The sequence below is a fragment of the Mus musculus genome, chromosome 14, assembly GCF_000001635.26.
Source record: "Mus musculus strain C57BL/6J chromosome 14, GRCm38.p6 C57BL/6J".
NCBI classification, from domain to species: Eukaryota; Metazoa; Chordata; class Mammalia; order Rodentia; family Muridae; genus Mus; species Mus musculus.
Window position 1 is genome coordinate 29,995,763 of NC_000080.6, and position 13,138 is coordinate 30,008,900.

A 13,138-nucleotide genomic window follows, 5' to 3' on the forward strand; every position below is an offset into this window, starting at 1 on the left:
TGGTTAGTTTTTTTGGTTTTTCCAAGACAGGGTTTCTCTGTGTAGCCCTGGCTGTCCTGGAACTCACTCTGTAGACCAAGCTGACCTTGAACTCAGAAATCCGCCTGCCTCTGCCTCCCGAGTGCTGGGATTAAAGGCGTGTGCCACCACCGCCCTGCTGGTGATATGCTTGCATATTCACTTAGAGAGTCACCCGTGGGAGACTGAGGTGTAATTCAGTGTCAGAGCATTTGTCTAGTGTGCATAATACCCTGGGTTCAGTTCCTAGCCCTTCTAAGATAAAAGGTAAAGGTTACCTGTCCAAAAGTTTGGCAAGGGAAAGCACTGTCCCAACAGCAAACAGTACAGTGGTTACACATAAACTGGATCATCTGGTCAGGCAGAGTGTCTGCTTGTGTGTGTAATAGGCTTCTTCTCTTAGGAAGCTACACATTAGTGAGAGCCTCCCAAACGGATTATTCATTAACAGATTAAAATGTTACAAAACGGTCTACGTGCAGCATAGAGCATGGGCAGTGCAAGACAGACCCAACCTGACAGACAGCCTGACAGGGAAGTGCCGTATTACCTCATGGCCAGAGTGCGTGGTTCTCAGTGATAATCATTACCCAGCTTTGGGTATATCCCAAATGTAGGTCCCACTCATTATTGTCTGTAACTGTGTTGTCTTCATAAATCCAGCCAATGACTAGCCTCAGGCGTGTATGCTCAGGTTGACTTTGCAAACTCCAGTTTTAAAGCAAGTTTGTACATAGCACTACCTCCACACAGCCTCTCCCACACATTTCAGAGTCGTCACACAGCATTTGTCACTGGAAGGGAGAGTAGGAAGGCTTCAGAGTCTCTATTCCCCCGGGTGGACTACAAGGGTGAACAGCTATCATGGCAGGCTTGTGAGCGTTTCTTCACTGACATGCTCTGCGTAGCCTTGAGAAGTTCTGTGTGGAAAGCTGTGGCGTCCTTCATGAGATGATATTGGGGGCAGACACTCAGGGCATTATAGTCGCCTTTGAGGTCTGCTCCCCCAAGATAGACCACCAGGTATTTGTGCAGATGCGTCTGGCTGCTGAAATCACTACAAAAGAGGTTAAAGGCAAGAGGGAACAGATCCTGAGAGTTCTCCCTGGCGCTGCCCTCATTGTGGCCACAGGCACTGTCACAAAGGGTCGGGACGTCACTGGGAAGAAGGAAGACCACTTTATCTGCCGCTTGCTTCTGAGTGGTCAGCCACTGTACCGGCCCCATCTCGGCGATTTTCTTTTTCTGCCATTTTTCAAGGATGACCTCACTTCTGCAGTAGTTTTGAAGAAAGTCAGTGAAGCGACAGACGGTGTGATGGAAACATATCTCAGAAGGATAAACCACCAGGACCTTAATGAGGGGCAGGAGCATGGTGGAAATAGGAAAGGACGTCTTCGTGCTCCTTCCTGGAGGAGAAGGGGGGGACTTTGTTAACTGTGTGACAGATAGCAGGCCTTTACAGTAGTCTAAAACTACTAAAGGCTCCCCACCAGACTGTCAGCCAGATCAGGGTCAGAGCTTTGTTCCCGACAGGAGAAAAGGTCCTTGATAGTCCTTTTGAATACCTGAAACACTGATGCTTGAATCTTAAAAGCACTTGAAAAGATGTATTTTTAAGTCCTTATCAACAAATCAGCCTTCATAGTCAAGCCCTGTTCTTTTCAGATAAACTCAGCAGCTGCTGAGGTTTGAGGTCACTGTGTTTAAAGCAAGCTGCTGAAACTTCTGTACTGTGACACAGATGTGACCTCTACTTATCATTTTAGGAGTTGGGTCAACTGTGATTTGTACCATTTTCTCCCTGCAGGTGGTAGGGTTCTTCTACCCCTATGAAGTTCAGCCACACCCTGTGCACCACAGCAAGACTATGTAGAAAGCTACTGTAACCCTGTAGTAGCATGGCACCAACAGCATCCTCTAGATGCAGATATTCCTGAGGTGAAAGTTCATGTGGCTTTCTTAGCTTAAAAGTACGGAGTTAATCTTTGGCCATGACATAGGAATAACTCCCAGGGTACACTAAGAGCTTCTTTTTGGTTTTTTGAGACAGATCCTCATGTAGCTCAAGCTAGCCTTGAACAGTAATTCATAACATCCTTGGACCCCTGACCCCACTTCCTCTTCCTCTCAGGGCCTCAGAGTGCAGGTTTATGCCAGATTTCTTTTTCTACATATGCAGATAGGATCTCATTAGAGGGTCTTCAGAAAGTGACCACCACCCTTACCTTGCCTCCAAGTTAGGTAGATCCCAGCTGCCAGCACCCACACAGCCACCAGCAGCACCAGGAAGAGAGGCAGCCAGCCTCCCAGCATGCGTCTGTCTGCAGGAAACAGCTCAGTCACCCTTTGTAAACAGATTCTTTTACTCTCCTTGGAAGTTTAGACCTTGCAAACCAAGGGCTGGAAGGTCTTGGGGGGAGGGAGGGATCTGCTGATTAAGGGTTCTTTGCCAGTATCCAGATCTCTTCCAAAAAATGTATTATTGTGTAATGAATGATGGTTCAGCCATCACAGGCTAGGCTCACAACACTGACAACAAAAGTAGTAGTGTGATGTGTGCAAGCGCAGGCCCTCGTGCCACAGCGTATGCGTGGTAGGCAGCTTTGGATATGCGCTCTTTCCTTTGACCATGGGTTCCAGGAGAGATCCAACCCAGGTTGTAAAACGTGTGTAGCAAGTGACTGTCCCCACTGAGTAACTCACCAGCGTTCTCCCTGGATTCTCAACAGGAACTGGGAGCCCTTCTCTAAACTCAGGCTTCTAGTCCTCAAGCACACGAATTAGCACTGTGGCAACTAGAGTTTGAACACTCGAGTTTTGTCATTTGAAGAATTTCTGATCCTCGGGATGAACTTATATACATAATACACATACACATATATATATACACATACACACACACACGTGTACCCACATAGAAGTCAGGGTCCTAGGGTAATTATCAAAAGCTTATTTGGCTGACTCTTGTCTTTCGGCCCCACCCATGGGCTAGGTTCAGAACATTCTCTATGTCCATAAAAAGAACCGAGGCATCTCTAAATCCAAAGACATTTTCCAGAACAGGCTCGCAGGCACCAGGGCGGTGTCTTTTGGTGCCAGTGTTCCTGATTTGTTAACCAAATAAGATTCAGAGAGAATGTCTTGCAGCACTGCTGACACCAGTCCTTGGTTCCCATTCTGTAGCCTCGTGGCACTTAGAACAACTCCTGTGTGCTCTTCCCCACCCCCACCCCACCCCCGTGTATACCCTGCTTTTGAAAAGAGAGGGCCTTCATTTCAAACAAGCCTTTCTTACTTGGCCATTAGCTCTCTGGGGCAGCATAGTCTGTCAGAGCAGTTCCCGGCACACAGGCCGGGACCTCTTACTGCTTCTCACAGACAGAGCATAACCTGTTACATATGAAAGGGGCTGTGTGCTTCATGAGTCTCTGTCCATCCTGAGGTAATGACGGGTACTTACTGTCATCTGGAGGGATGGGAGCACTTGTCTCTGAGCAAAGCACAACTGTCCCTTCGCGTCGGATGCAGTCATTGCCGCAGGTATGTAAATATGGGGTCAGCTGAGAAGAAGGGCCAATCAGAATGTTCTCAGGAAATGCCTCAGGAAATGTTCTACAGTGTCCCACTTGAAACACACCCCCCACCCCTTTTTTTCTCTTTTCTTTTCCTTCCTTTTCTTTCTTTTTCTCATACCTCTTGGCATGGTCAAGTTTCTGCTTGGTTACATTTCTGTAGCCCAACAAATCCAGTCTGGTGACCCCAAGACCAAAACTCCTGCAATGCCCTTGAACTTTGTGCCATCACTGACGTAGTATTTTCCCAATCTAAAAGGGCAGCTCCATCCTGATAAACATACAGATCTTGCCACTGGACAACAGGAGGTGTCTCCCTGGCCCTCACTTCCTGAAACGAGCAGTTGCTGTGGCCCCGGGGTCTGCTGTCCTGCTCACCCTGAGTGCTTGGTGCTCCAGGGAGTAGAGAGTGGCTTGGGTGTGGTTGTGTTGTACTGTGACCCCTGTATACCCATGTTGTATTCTACTGGGGATCTGACTTCCTGTTTCCACCTGGGCCACCCGAGGCCCCCAGAAGACAAACAGTGGCTCTCCAAAGTTCAGGCATTGCTCTGCACCCCAGTCTTTCAGCCCCAAACCTTTGCAGCTTCACCTCTCACTCGGGGGGAAGTAAAATGGCTGTCCTATCTCAGCATTACTCCTGGGATCCATGATAGTAAATAGAAGTGAAAACACTTTGGAAAGGCAACAGCCACCAGTCCAAACAAAAGACACTACAGCTGCAGAGTCAGCTTTCTGGTCTCACCATTGTGAAGACCAGTAAGGAGTCCCTGATAACACTGCTTGACTGGGGAGAGACTTGCCATCCTTAAAAAGAAGCCTCAGAAGGCTACTTTGTATCAGCTGTTGAATACCCAGAATTCAAGACATCCTAGATTTAGTCCCTAGCATCCCACCACACATGCACATACAGAAAGCATCCATGGTGGAGCGGTGCCCCTCCCGTGTCCCTCCCTTCCCAGACTCCGGTTTAACTCACCTGAACCACCGCACCTTCACTCTCCTCAGTCACCGGGATGGCTACAGACGTCCTCATCAGTTTATTCTGGTGCAGACAAGTGAGACGCGGACAAGAGCTTTAAGTCACAAGCGTGTACAGACTCCGTGATGAAGCCACTGTTCCTGACTTCTGATGTGTGAACTCTGAATGACTCACTCGAGAAGCCTAGAACTTCTGCCTTTAGTTGGTTTTAGACTCCTTGTCCCCAGATGCCTACAGGGACTTGTTTCTGCTACTCTAATCAAGGTAGCCCTAGCACGCTTGGACAACAGTTAGATACAGTTCTCTTGAAAGGAAACCTTTTCAGAGGATCCTAAAATGTCTATACTTCCCTTCACTACCAAAGCTAGAGGTTGGGAGTGGGGTGGTGATACGGGGGAGAGTACCTCCAGCACTCTAGAAAACCCCAATGTCGTGTCCCGTTGAATGAGAATCGTGTATCTGTTTCCAAGGGGATTGGTTGTGAAATTCACTTCAACCATCTTCTCGTTCTTTTTACAAGCAGTGATGTCTGGGTCCCACAGGCTTCCTGAAAGTTGAGAGAGTACTCGGATAACTCCTCCCTTATCTGAGTTCCCAGGGGGACTTTACAGAAACAAATCTAAAGCTTTGGGCACACACCCAAGAGACAGGGACTCTAGTATATCTTCTGACACTGTTCCCAGAATCCAAAGTATCTAAATGTCCAAGAAAGTTTAGGGACTACCCCCAATGCCACTACTTTGCTACAAATAGCTTCCTTGAACTGGTAGTGGTAGGTACAGATCTCAGTCAATGACTGAGTGCTTACCCTATATTTTTGGTTTTTTGTTTTGTGTTTTGTTTTGTTGGGTTTTTTTTTTTTGTTGTTGTTGTTGTTTTTCAAGACAGGGTTTCTATGTGTAGCCTTGGCTGTTGTCCTGGAACTCACTCTGTAGACCTCAAACTCAGAAATCCACCCGCCTCTGCCTCCCAAGTACTGGGATTAAAAGCGTGCGCCACCACTGCCCGACTGTTCACCCTACACCTTGAGGTGAGGAGAGGTCTAGGACCATTATTTTCCCTTTCTAGGCTGGGAGGAAGAGCCTCTATTTAGGAGGTAAGAAGTATGTCCCAAAATATGAAGGGACGTACACCCAGACTCGGGACTTACAAGGACACGCTCCCAGCCTTACTGAATACAAAGGAAGGAAGTGCACATGGCTTACAGGGATCCGTGGCAGATCAACTATCAGAAAGTCTGTTGTCTCATATGACTTGCAAATAAGACTGGACAAGTTTCCAGGAACATGTGTATATATAATAACAGGTTATCTTCCCTATGGGAGGGGACCATTTTGGGCTCTGGCTGGGAACTGGTTCTAGGAGTGAATTGGAGAGTTGATTCCAGGTCCTGGACTTCACACCCCCTCAAAGCTCCATTCTTTTACAGTGCCCTTTTGGTGGGAGGAAAGATCTCCCCCAGTGTCACTTACTTCATTGGCACCACAAGGCTATACTGCTCTGAAGTTTATACTCTTAGAACCTGGGATGAGGGAATGACTATCCAAAAAAAAAAAAAAATGCTTCATGTTTGAAAGGAGGTTCTAAGAGAGAGTTTTGAGAAGGCAACTGGGGCCTCACTTGGACAAACTCTCACGCTCTTTGTTAATCCAAACAGAAGGTACCCAGAGCCTCCACTGACCACAGGCCAGTTGTGATGTACAAATATAAAGGCTAATGGGACTCTTCTCCAGCCACTGAACAGCTCCCCATGGGCACTGCTTTCAAGTGGGATTCGGGATAAAGTGTTAGTTTAGCACAGGGACTGGGGTGGTTTCCTGCAGCTGTTGCTGTACTGTGTAAACCTAAGAGCCTGCCCCAGACTGGATAGCTGTTCAGCCCAGAGCCGCTCCAGCAGCTCCTTCACTGAGTGACTTAGAGAACGCCCATCTCTGTATCTCAGTTACTTCTGTCTGAGGATGGATGAAGCTTCATGGGCCCAGTCAGGAGTCTCTCCAAGTGACAGAATCACAATACTACATCTACTTACCCGCCTCAGTGCACTGCTTTTTATATTTCATTACGTGGTTTAGGCAGCCTGGGAATGTGAATGAAAGTTGTTACATTTGAGTAAAAGGTATAACCCTTTGCCCAGTACACACACACACACACACACACACACACACAAAACACACACACACACACTTACTTCAGATATGAGAGACAACAGATCTAAATAGGAAACCATTCTTCCACGGAAGCTTTAAGTAATCTCCTTTAAGTACAACCTTTATCAAAAACAGTCTCCAGGAGGTGACACGGAAACAAAAGTGAGAGCTGACAATACATATAGGTTCTGCCTCTTCCAGACATGAAGCTCCAGGTGGTAGATACCCAGATGCCTAGTAGGCACGACCCTCACCAACAATGTCACACAGCCCAGATAGGCCATAGTGAGAAGAATTCAGTGCCCTCTGTGGGATTCATACCCAAACCTCATATCCCCGGCTTACATACGAAGCAAGCATCAGACAATTTCAGAATGGAAACAAGCTAGGTAAGTTTGACAAAGTCATGAAAAAGCGAGGCCAGAGGCTGGGGTGGCAGAATGACTGAGTGCCTCTGGCCCAGGAGGAAATTGTAATGGGAAAGGAGCTGAAATCCGGAGAGCCTGGTGTTTAGCTGCTGGAAATACACCGGACGTTACTTCTGTGTTTTCACGAGTGCACCCTGAAAACAAGATGCCAATGACCAGCGGAACAGGAACAGAGAGCTGCATGGAAACGTGCTACTCTTGCAGGTTTTCAAAAACCATCTCCAAATAAAGCTCACTTTAAAGCGGGGGGGCATTATCCCCCCCCCCCCACACACACACACAGAGATACCACAATAAACAGTGAGCTTTGGGGCCATCAGGAAGCTAACAAGTAAAGCCACCCTGAATGGCTCAAGGCACCAACTACGAAGGACCAGAGTTGAAGCTTCCCCATTGCTATGTGCACTGCCCAGGGCAAGTGCTCGGATAGAGGATGCATTCTGCCTCCTGCCTGGCACCCAGGAACATGGTTTCCCACCTTTACCTAACTTAACACTCCCTACCCTGAGTTAGGACCGCTCCGCACTGTGTCCACAGAGGAGGAAGCTGACAGCTTCGAAGGGTTCCCAAGGCTCGTCGCACCAAACCATGTGCCGTAACACAGGTGAGACAGTAAGACAGAAGAACCAAGGACATGAGGGAGTTTACCTGGCGAGGTGAAGTTCACAGACAAAGAAGGGCTGTCCTCATTCATATTAGCATTGGGGATGTTATGGGCGCTGATGAGATAGAGAGTGCTCAGCTCCACAGGGAAGCCTACATAGGAGAATGTCCACTGCAAAGCAAAGCAAGGTATCTGTACAATACAAGGGCAGAGCTACTTGGGGCGGGAGCTACTTACTTTCATTTGTAAGTGTTTTCACAATTACGTAGTGTGTGTGTGTGTGTGTGTGTGTGTGTGTGTGTGCGTGCAAGTGCTAGTGAGGGATCATGCCATAGTGCATGTGGAAAGATCTGGACAACTTGGAGAATTGTTCTCTCTACCATGTAGGTCCTATGGACTGAACCTAGGTTGTCAGACTTGAGAGCCTCAGCCCGCTTTTCGTTTGTCATTTGATGGAGCACCGCTATGCTCCAGCTGATACGGGTCAGTATCTATAGGGAATGGGCCCAGCCCAATCTACTGATGTATCTCAGAATTTAAAAAGTGTGGCATTTTAGAGTCAGGGTATAAGTTCAACTCCCCTCACTGCGTTGGGCATTGAGTCTCAAAGATGCTGCCTTCTCCAGTTACTGAGGAGACAAGTAGAGTTTGGAGCCAGGCATCTTGCTCTGCTCTGCATCATCGGGCTTTTCTGAAACATGCTAATCATGCTCCTCACACGAAGGGTCTGTCTGTCAAGGACAGCCTAGAAGTACTTGCTTTGCCGCCGGAAGGTCTGGTCTGGCTTTGGAAGGCCTCTGTGTAGTTGCACCTCACACAGCTGTATGAATTCATGTTGTTTTTGCCACTCACGCAGATCTTGGTGGCCTTCAACAAGCGGATGCTGGCTGCAGAGACAGTTAAGTGGGAGGTTGCTTTCATTAGTGCTTATGTGGCTCACACAGGTACTCAACAATTTAAATGCTTTGTCACAGCTGGTGTGTACTGTGGTCCCCAGGGTACAGACAGAGTGAACGAGGTTTTAGGAGTCTGGGGGATGGGAGGTAATTCTGCCTGAACTTCCACAGCTCATCAGCAGGAAGTGCAAGTTTGGATTCCCAAGCCCAAGACCCCTGCTGCTCCTAGGCTGGCCTCAGTTGTACAAAGTGCCTGTGGTTAGTGATGCAACTGCCCTGGTCTAAGATGACTGCTTGGGATCTGCACATAACCTAGGGTGTGTCTTTCAGTGCATGCATATAGGTATTTCTTTCAGGCCTAGGGAGGGAACGAATGGGTCCTATACAGTGCTTATTTCTGGTTTAGTGGATGCTTCAGGCTTTAGCTTTGACTTTTTTTTTTTAAAACCCTCCAAGCATCAGCACCCGACTATGCCTGTTTTGACAGCCCTATGTCCATACAGACCATACTGTCTGTCTGCTCCTCCATCCCTATATTTCCAAGCTCCCTTTAAAGTCCATAACAAGATCGACCAAAGACCTCACCCTGCTTGGTGTAGGGCCTAAGCCTATTGTAGCATCTCACAGGAGTGTCCTGGGGCCATGCCCTGGTCCTTCCAGCCCCACCCCACTCACATAGATCCAATCACCCCTTGGGGCATCCCTGGCTGCCTCTCCTACTGCTCTGAAGAACATGCTGACGAAGCCTGTCAGTGACTTGTTTTCCCAGGTCACTGGGACCCTTCTCCTGGCTCTTTCCACAACCTCCTTGAGTTTTTGAGACAAGGTCTCACCCTGTAGCCCAAGCTGTCCTGGAACTAGTAAATAGCCCAGATGGGCCTCAAACTTGTAACAGTCTCCTATGTCAGTTTCCCAGGTGCTGAGCAAATGTACTCTTGACTAAACCAAGTTTAACTTTGGCAGATGGAAACCACAAGCGTGGTCATCAGGGCCCCAGGATTGGCTTGTGCAAGGAACTCGCATGTTGCTCTCCACCTAATCTGGAAAAAACACCAGGACTTTGATGATATCATTTGAGAAGTAGGAACGTAACCTAAGCAGAGCTTTTCCTAAAATGAGGGGAGTCATCTCTGCCATGAAGTATGACTGAGGAAAGCCTTTGCTTGTCAGCGACTTTGCACACTTACACACCCAGCCAAGAACTGCCCCCAGCCCAGTGCTGCCTGGGCTTTAAGTCACTTCCAAGCCAGAGTAGCCCCCAGACCCCATCCTGAAGTCAAACCACTTGTTTTGTTCTTTCATGTCCCACGGTAGGCATGATTATAGATATAGCTGTATAGCTCTTTGTACTCTGACTGCTTGTGTTTGTGACATCCATATTGTCACACACACACACAATTCTCATAGCTGTACTGAGTTCCAAAGTTTCCACATTGTGATTCCTTTTTGCTCTTGGGCATTTGCATGCTGTTATGAATAGTGCTACTGTACACATCCTAAGATAGTATATGCCTGTGTATGTCTGGGGTATGTGCCGAGGAGTAGAATTAATGGGCCCTATGTCCTTCCCGTTTCTAGTTTAGTAGACACTACGACTGATGCAAACTTACCGTCTGCCCGGAGTATCCAGCTTATGTTCATCAAAATTGAAAACTCCTCTGCTGCCACACTTGTCTTGACGAGTTCCACTTGGAGGTCCCTCAAGTCTCCTGGAGTGAGTGTGTGTTGGACCATCCACTCTGGAGATGGCCCTGGGAGGAGGCAAGGGGACTTCATTTGATACTCCTGTTTCCGGCCCAGTCAGAAGTTACTTCCTCCAAGTGATCTCTCCTGTTCCATCACCTGTTCACAGCTCACTTCTGCTAAGGAAAGCTAAACTCCTGGATCCTGGCAGGTTTATGCACCTGAATAAATTCTCTCTGCCTTATGGTCCCAAACTACACAGTGTTTGTGTATTTGTGTGTTTGTGTGTTTGTGTGTGTGTGTATGAGACCAGTCCTCCTTTCTCCAAGCCTCACCCAGGACTCCACCCAGGACACTATGACAGCTCTTTTTTAACGCCCCATCTTTGCTGCCACTGAACCTTTCACTCACTCTCCCTAGTCACCTTCTTCGACAAAACCCACCCATTCTTCAAAGGCTACCATGTCGGGTACCTATGTGTAAAACATTTGCTGCCTACTCCCAACAGTGGTATCACCCCTTGTACCCTAATCTCTGTCCCTCTGTGGGGTGACAGGTACTGCTTCCCATGTAGCATGGTGCATCCCACTCTGCCTGTGTGCTAATTCACTGGGAGGCCAGCCCATTTCAAACACACCCTTACTCCCCAAAGTCCGCCTTTCCTCATGAGAACCTCATTCCTGTTAGTTAACAAGGCCACGCAACACACTGTGCCTGGTCTCCCGTGACCTTCCCAGTTCTCTAATGTACCCACCTGTCTCAGAGCCACACTGAATAGTCTGCAGGAAAGAGAAACCAAATGTCATGTTGAAGCCAGTAAACCACACTCCTCACTTTACCAAATTAGGCACCACACCAATATTGTTCCTTAGATGCATATACAAGTGACAAGTTTTCAACGAAAAGATGAGCCGGGAGCTGGAGAGATGAATCAGTGGTTAAGACAGCATATTGTTCTTGCAGAAAACCTGCATTTAGGCTCCAGCTCCCATACTGGACAACTCACAGCAATTGCCTGTCACTCTAGCTCCAGAAATCATAGTCGTGGTTTCTGAGGGCACACACACACACACACACACAAATTAAAAATACAATTCTTTAAATGTTTTAAAAGAAAAGAGCTAGTTTGATTGCACTTTCCAACTTGAGGGGAATTGAGCTGCCCCACTGTAGCTGTGATGGGCCCTGGCTTAGCCATTGGTACACCTGGTTTTCTGGCAGCTGCTCACCCCCTTGAAGACCAGGTAGGCCTCATGCATGCTTTCTTTCCCTGCCTCGGATTACTGAGGGCCACGGTGAGGCCACTTGTATCATCTAATGCTTAACTGTTGGTTTTCAGGACCATGTAATGTTTATTAATTTCTTCAAATTAAAGATTGGCTATGCAAAGAGGAGAAGAAAGCGGGGAGCAATGACTGCAGCCCGCAGGACACACACACACACACACACACAAGCTCATATCATACTTCTGAATGATCCAGAACTCAGCTGAGCTACTTAGAAATCCGTTGGGGACAGTGACCTCATCTTTCTAAAACAGCTTTCAAAAAAGTAAAACCCCCCTACTGTCTACGAAAGGCCAGTTACTAAACCCTTTGACGTTTCCATTAAAAGGGAAGAGTACTAGTTTGGAAATAGTATATTGAGCCTAAAACATTTATTTTAGTTGTCAGTAATCTTCAGTGGCAAGACACAATGTGACAAACCCAAAGGACTCTTAAGATCTCAGCTCTCTCATTTCCAAAACCTTGGTGAAGGCAGAAAGCAGAGGTTTTGATGGAGCAAATGGGGTTTGGATGATGTCATCCACTGTCCTTTGCTTTGTGACATTCTCTTATTAAGCAAATGAGCCACCTACTAGGAACCAAGTTCTACTTGAATGGGAGCAAGACAAGGTGTGTAGGAAAAGCCAGGTGAGGGCTCTACATTTTGCAGAGTTCATTCAATGTTCTTCACAGCTGCCCCCAGGACAGTTTTTTTCTCTTGCACAGAGACGGCAAGGGCTTCAGGACACCATAAATAAGCTGTGACTTTCCACAGTCACCAAGGATGCCTTCCAATGTGTGAAGAGAGCAGGGCTTGCATCTGAATGCCTTGTTGAGGATGCGCTTTTCCCTCCTAGAAAGATTCTTTCATTCATGGGGACTGGAGAAGAAAGGAAAGCTGCCTTCAGGAGTTAACATGGCCCTAGACAGAAAGGAAAAGCAAGCAAGCAAACTGATGCAGGCTGTCTGTTGACCCAAGAGGTGGGCAGCACAGATGTAAGCAGTACTGTCTTGTTTGTCATCATTAACCCAGGACAAGGCATACCTGTGTGAGTTGAGTACCACCCTTTTTCTTTTTGAGGAGAATACTACGACTCAAATGCCCAGGTGGCATCTGTGACAGTTCTAAACCTCATTCCCCTGGGAAGCAGTCTGACAACTGATACCTTCCAGGATGGCAATAGATGGGTGGTGTGAGTTCAAGACCCATCGCGGTTAGCTCAGGGGTGCAAACTGGCCCCTTTCTAAGGATGGTTCATGGACAATTCCTTGACAGTTGAGCTGGCAGGTTTTCAGGCGCTTGTCGCTTGTCAGGGTTCAGCTAAACGGATGGGAACCGAAAGGGTGCCCACAATGGAGGGGGATGCTTACCGGCTCTCGAGGCAGGGCGCTCCTGCACGATGCAGCCAAGATCAGCAACACTAGCAACATGGCCCGGCCACTGGCCACCGCCCACCACCACGCGGAGCTGGGGCCAGAGGTCCAGGGTCCTCTTATCCAGGCGCCCGCCGCAGTTCTCCGGGCTCCGCCTCCCACAGTA

General features: G+C 47.9%; 1 protein-coding gene across 2 annotated transcripts; it reads right to left on the bottom strand.

Moving 5' to 3' along the window:
- Window positions 1–405: 405 nt before the first annotated feature.
- Window positions 406–13,134, bottom strand: Il17rb (interleukin 17 receptor B). 2 transcript variants are annotated; one of them, NM_019583.3, is made up of 11 exons: window positions 12,970–13,134; window positions 11,088–11,112; window positions 10,261–10,401; window positions 8,514–8,641; window positions 7,799–7,925; window positions 6,605–6,652; window positions 4,980–5,122; window positions 4,573–4,638; window positions 3,482–3,581; window positions 2,247–2,342; window positions 406–1,427 (listed from the first exon to the last, which is right to left on the bottom strand). In NM_019583.3, the coding sequence occupies exons 1-11, from the start codon at window positions 13,027–13,029 to the stop codon at window positions 862–864; spliced, it is 1,500 nt and encodes a 499-aa protein (NP_062529.2). In that variant the 5' UTR covers window positions 13,030–13,134; the 3' UTR covers window positions 406–861. The 2 variants fall into 2 exon arrangements, with proteins under 2 accessions (NP_062529.2, XP_030103744.1); XM_030247884.1 differs by lacking the exons at window positions 4,980–5,122; window positions 7,799–7,925; window positions 8,514–8,641; ... (1 more) ...; window positions 11,088–11,112; window positions 12,970–13,134 and having other exon boundaries at window positions 437–1,427; window positions 6,605–6,644.
- Window positions 13,135–13,138: the final 4 nt, after the last annotated feature.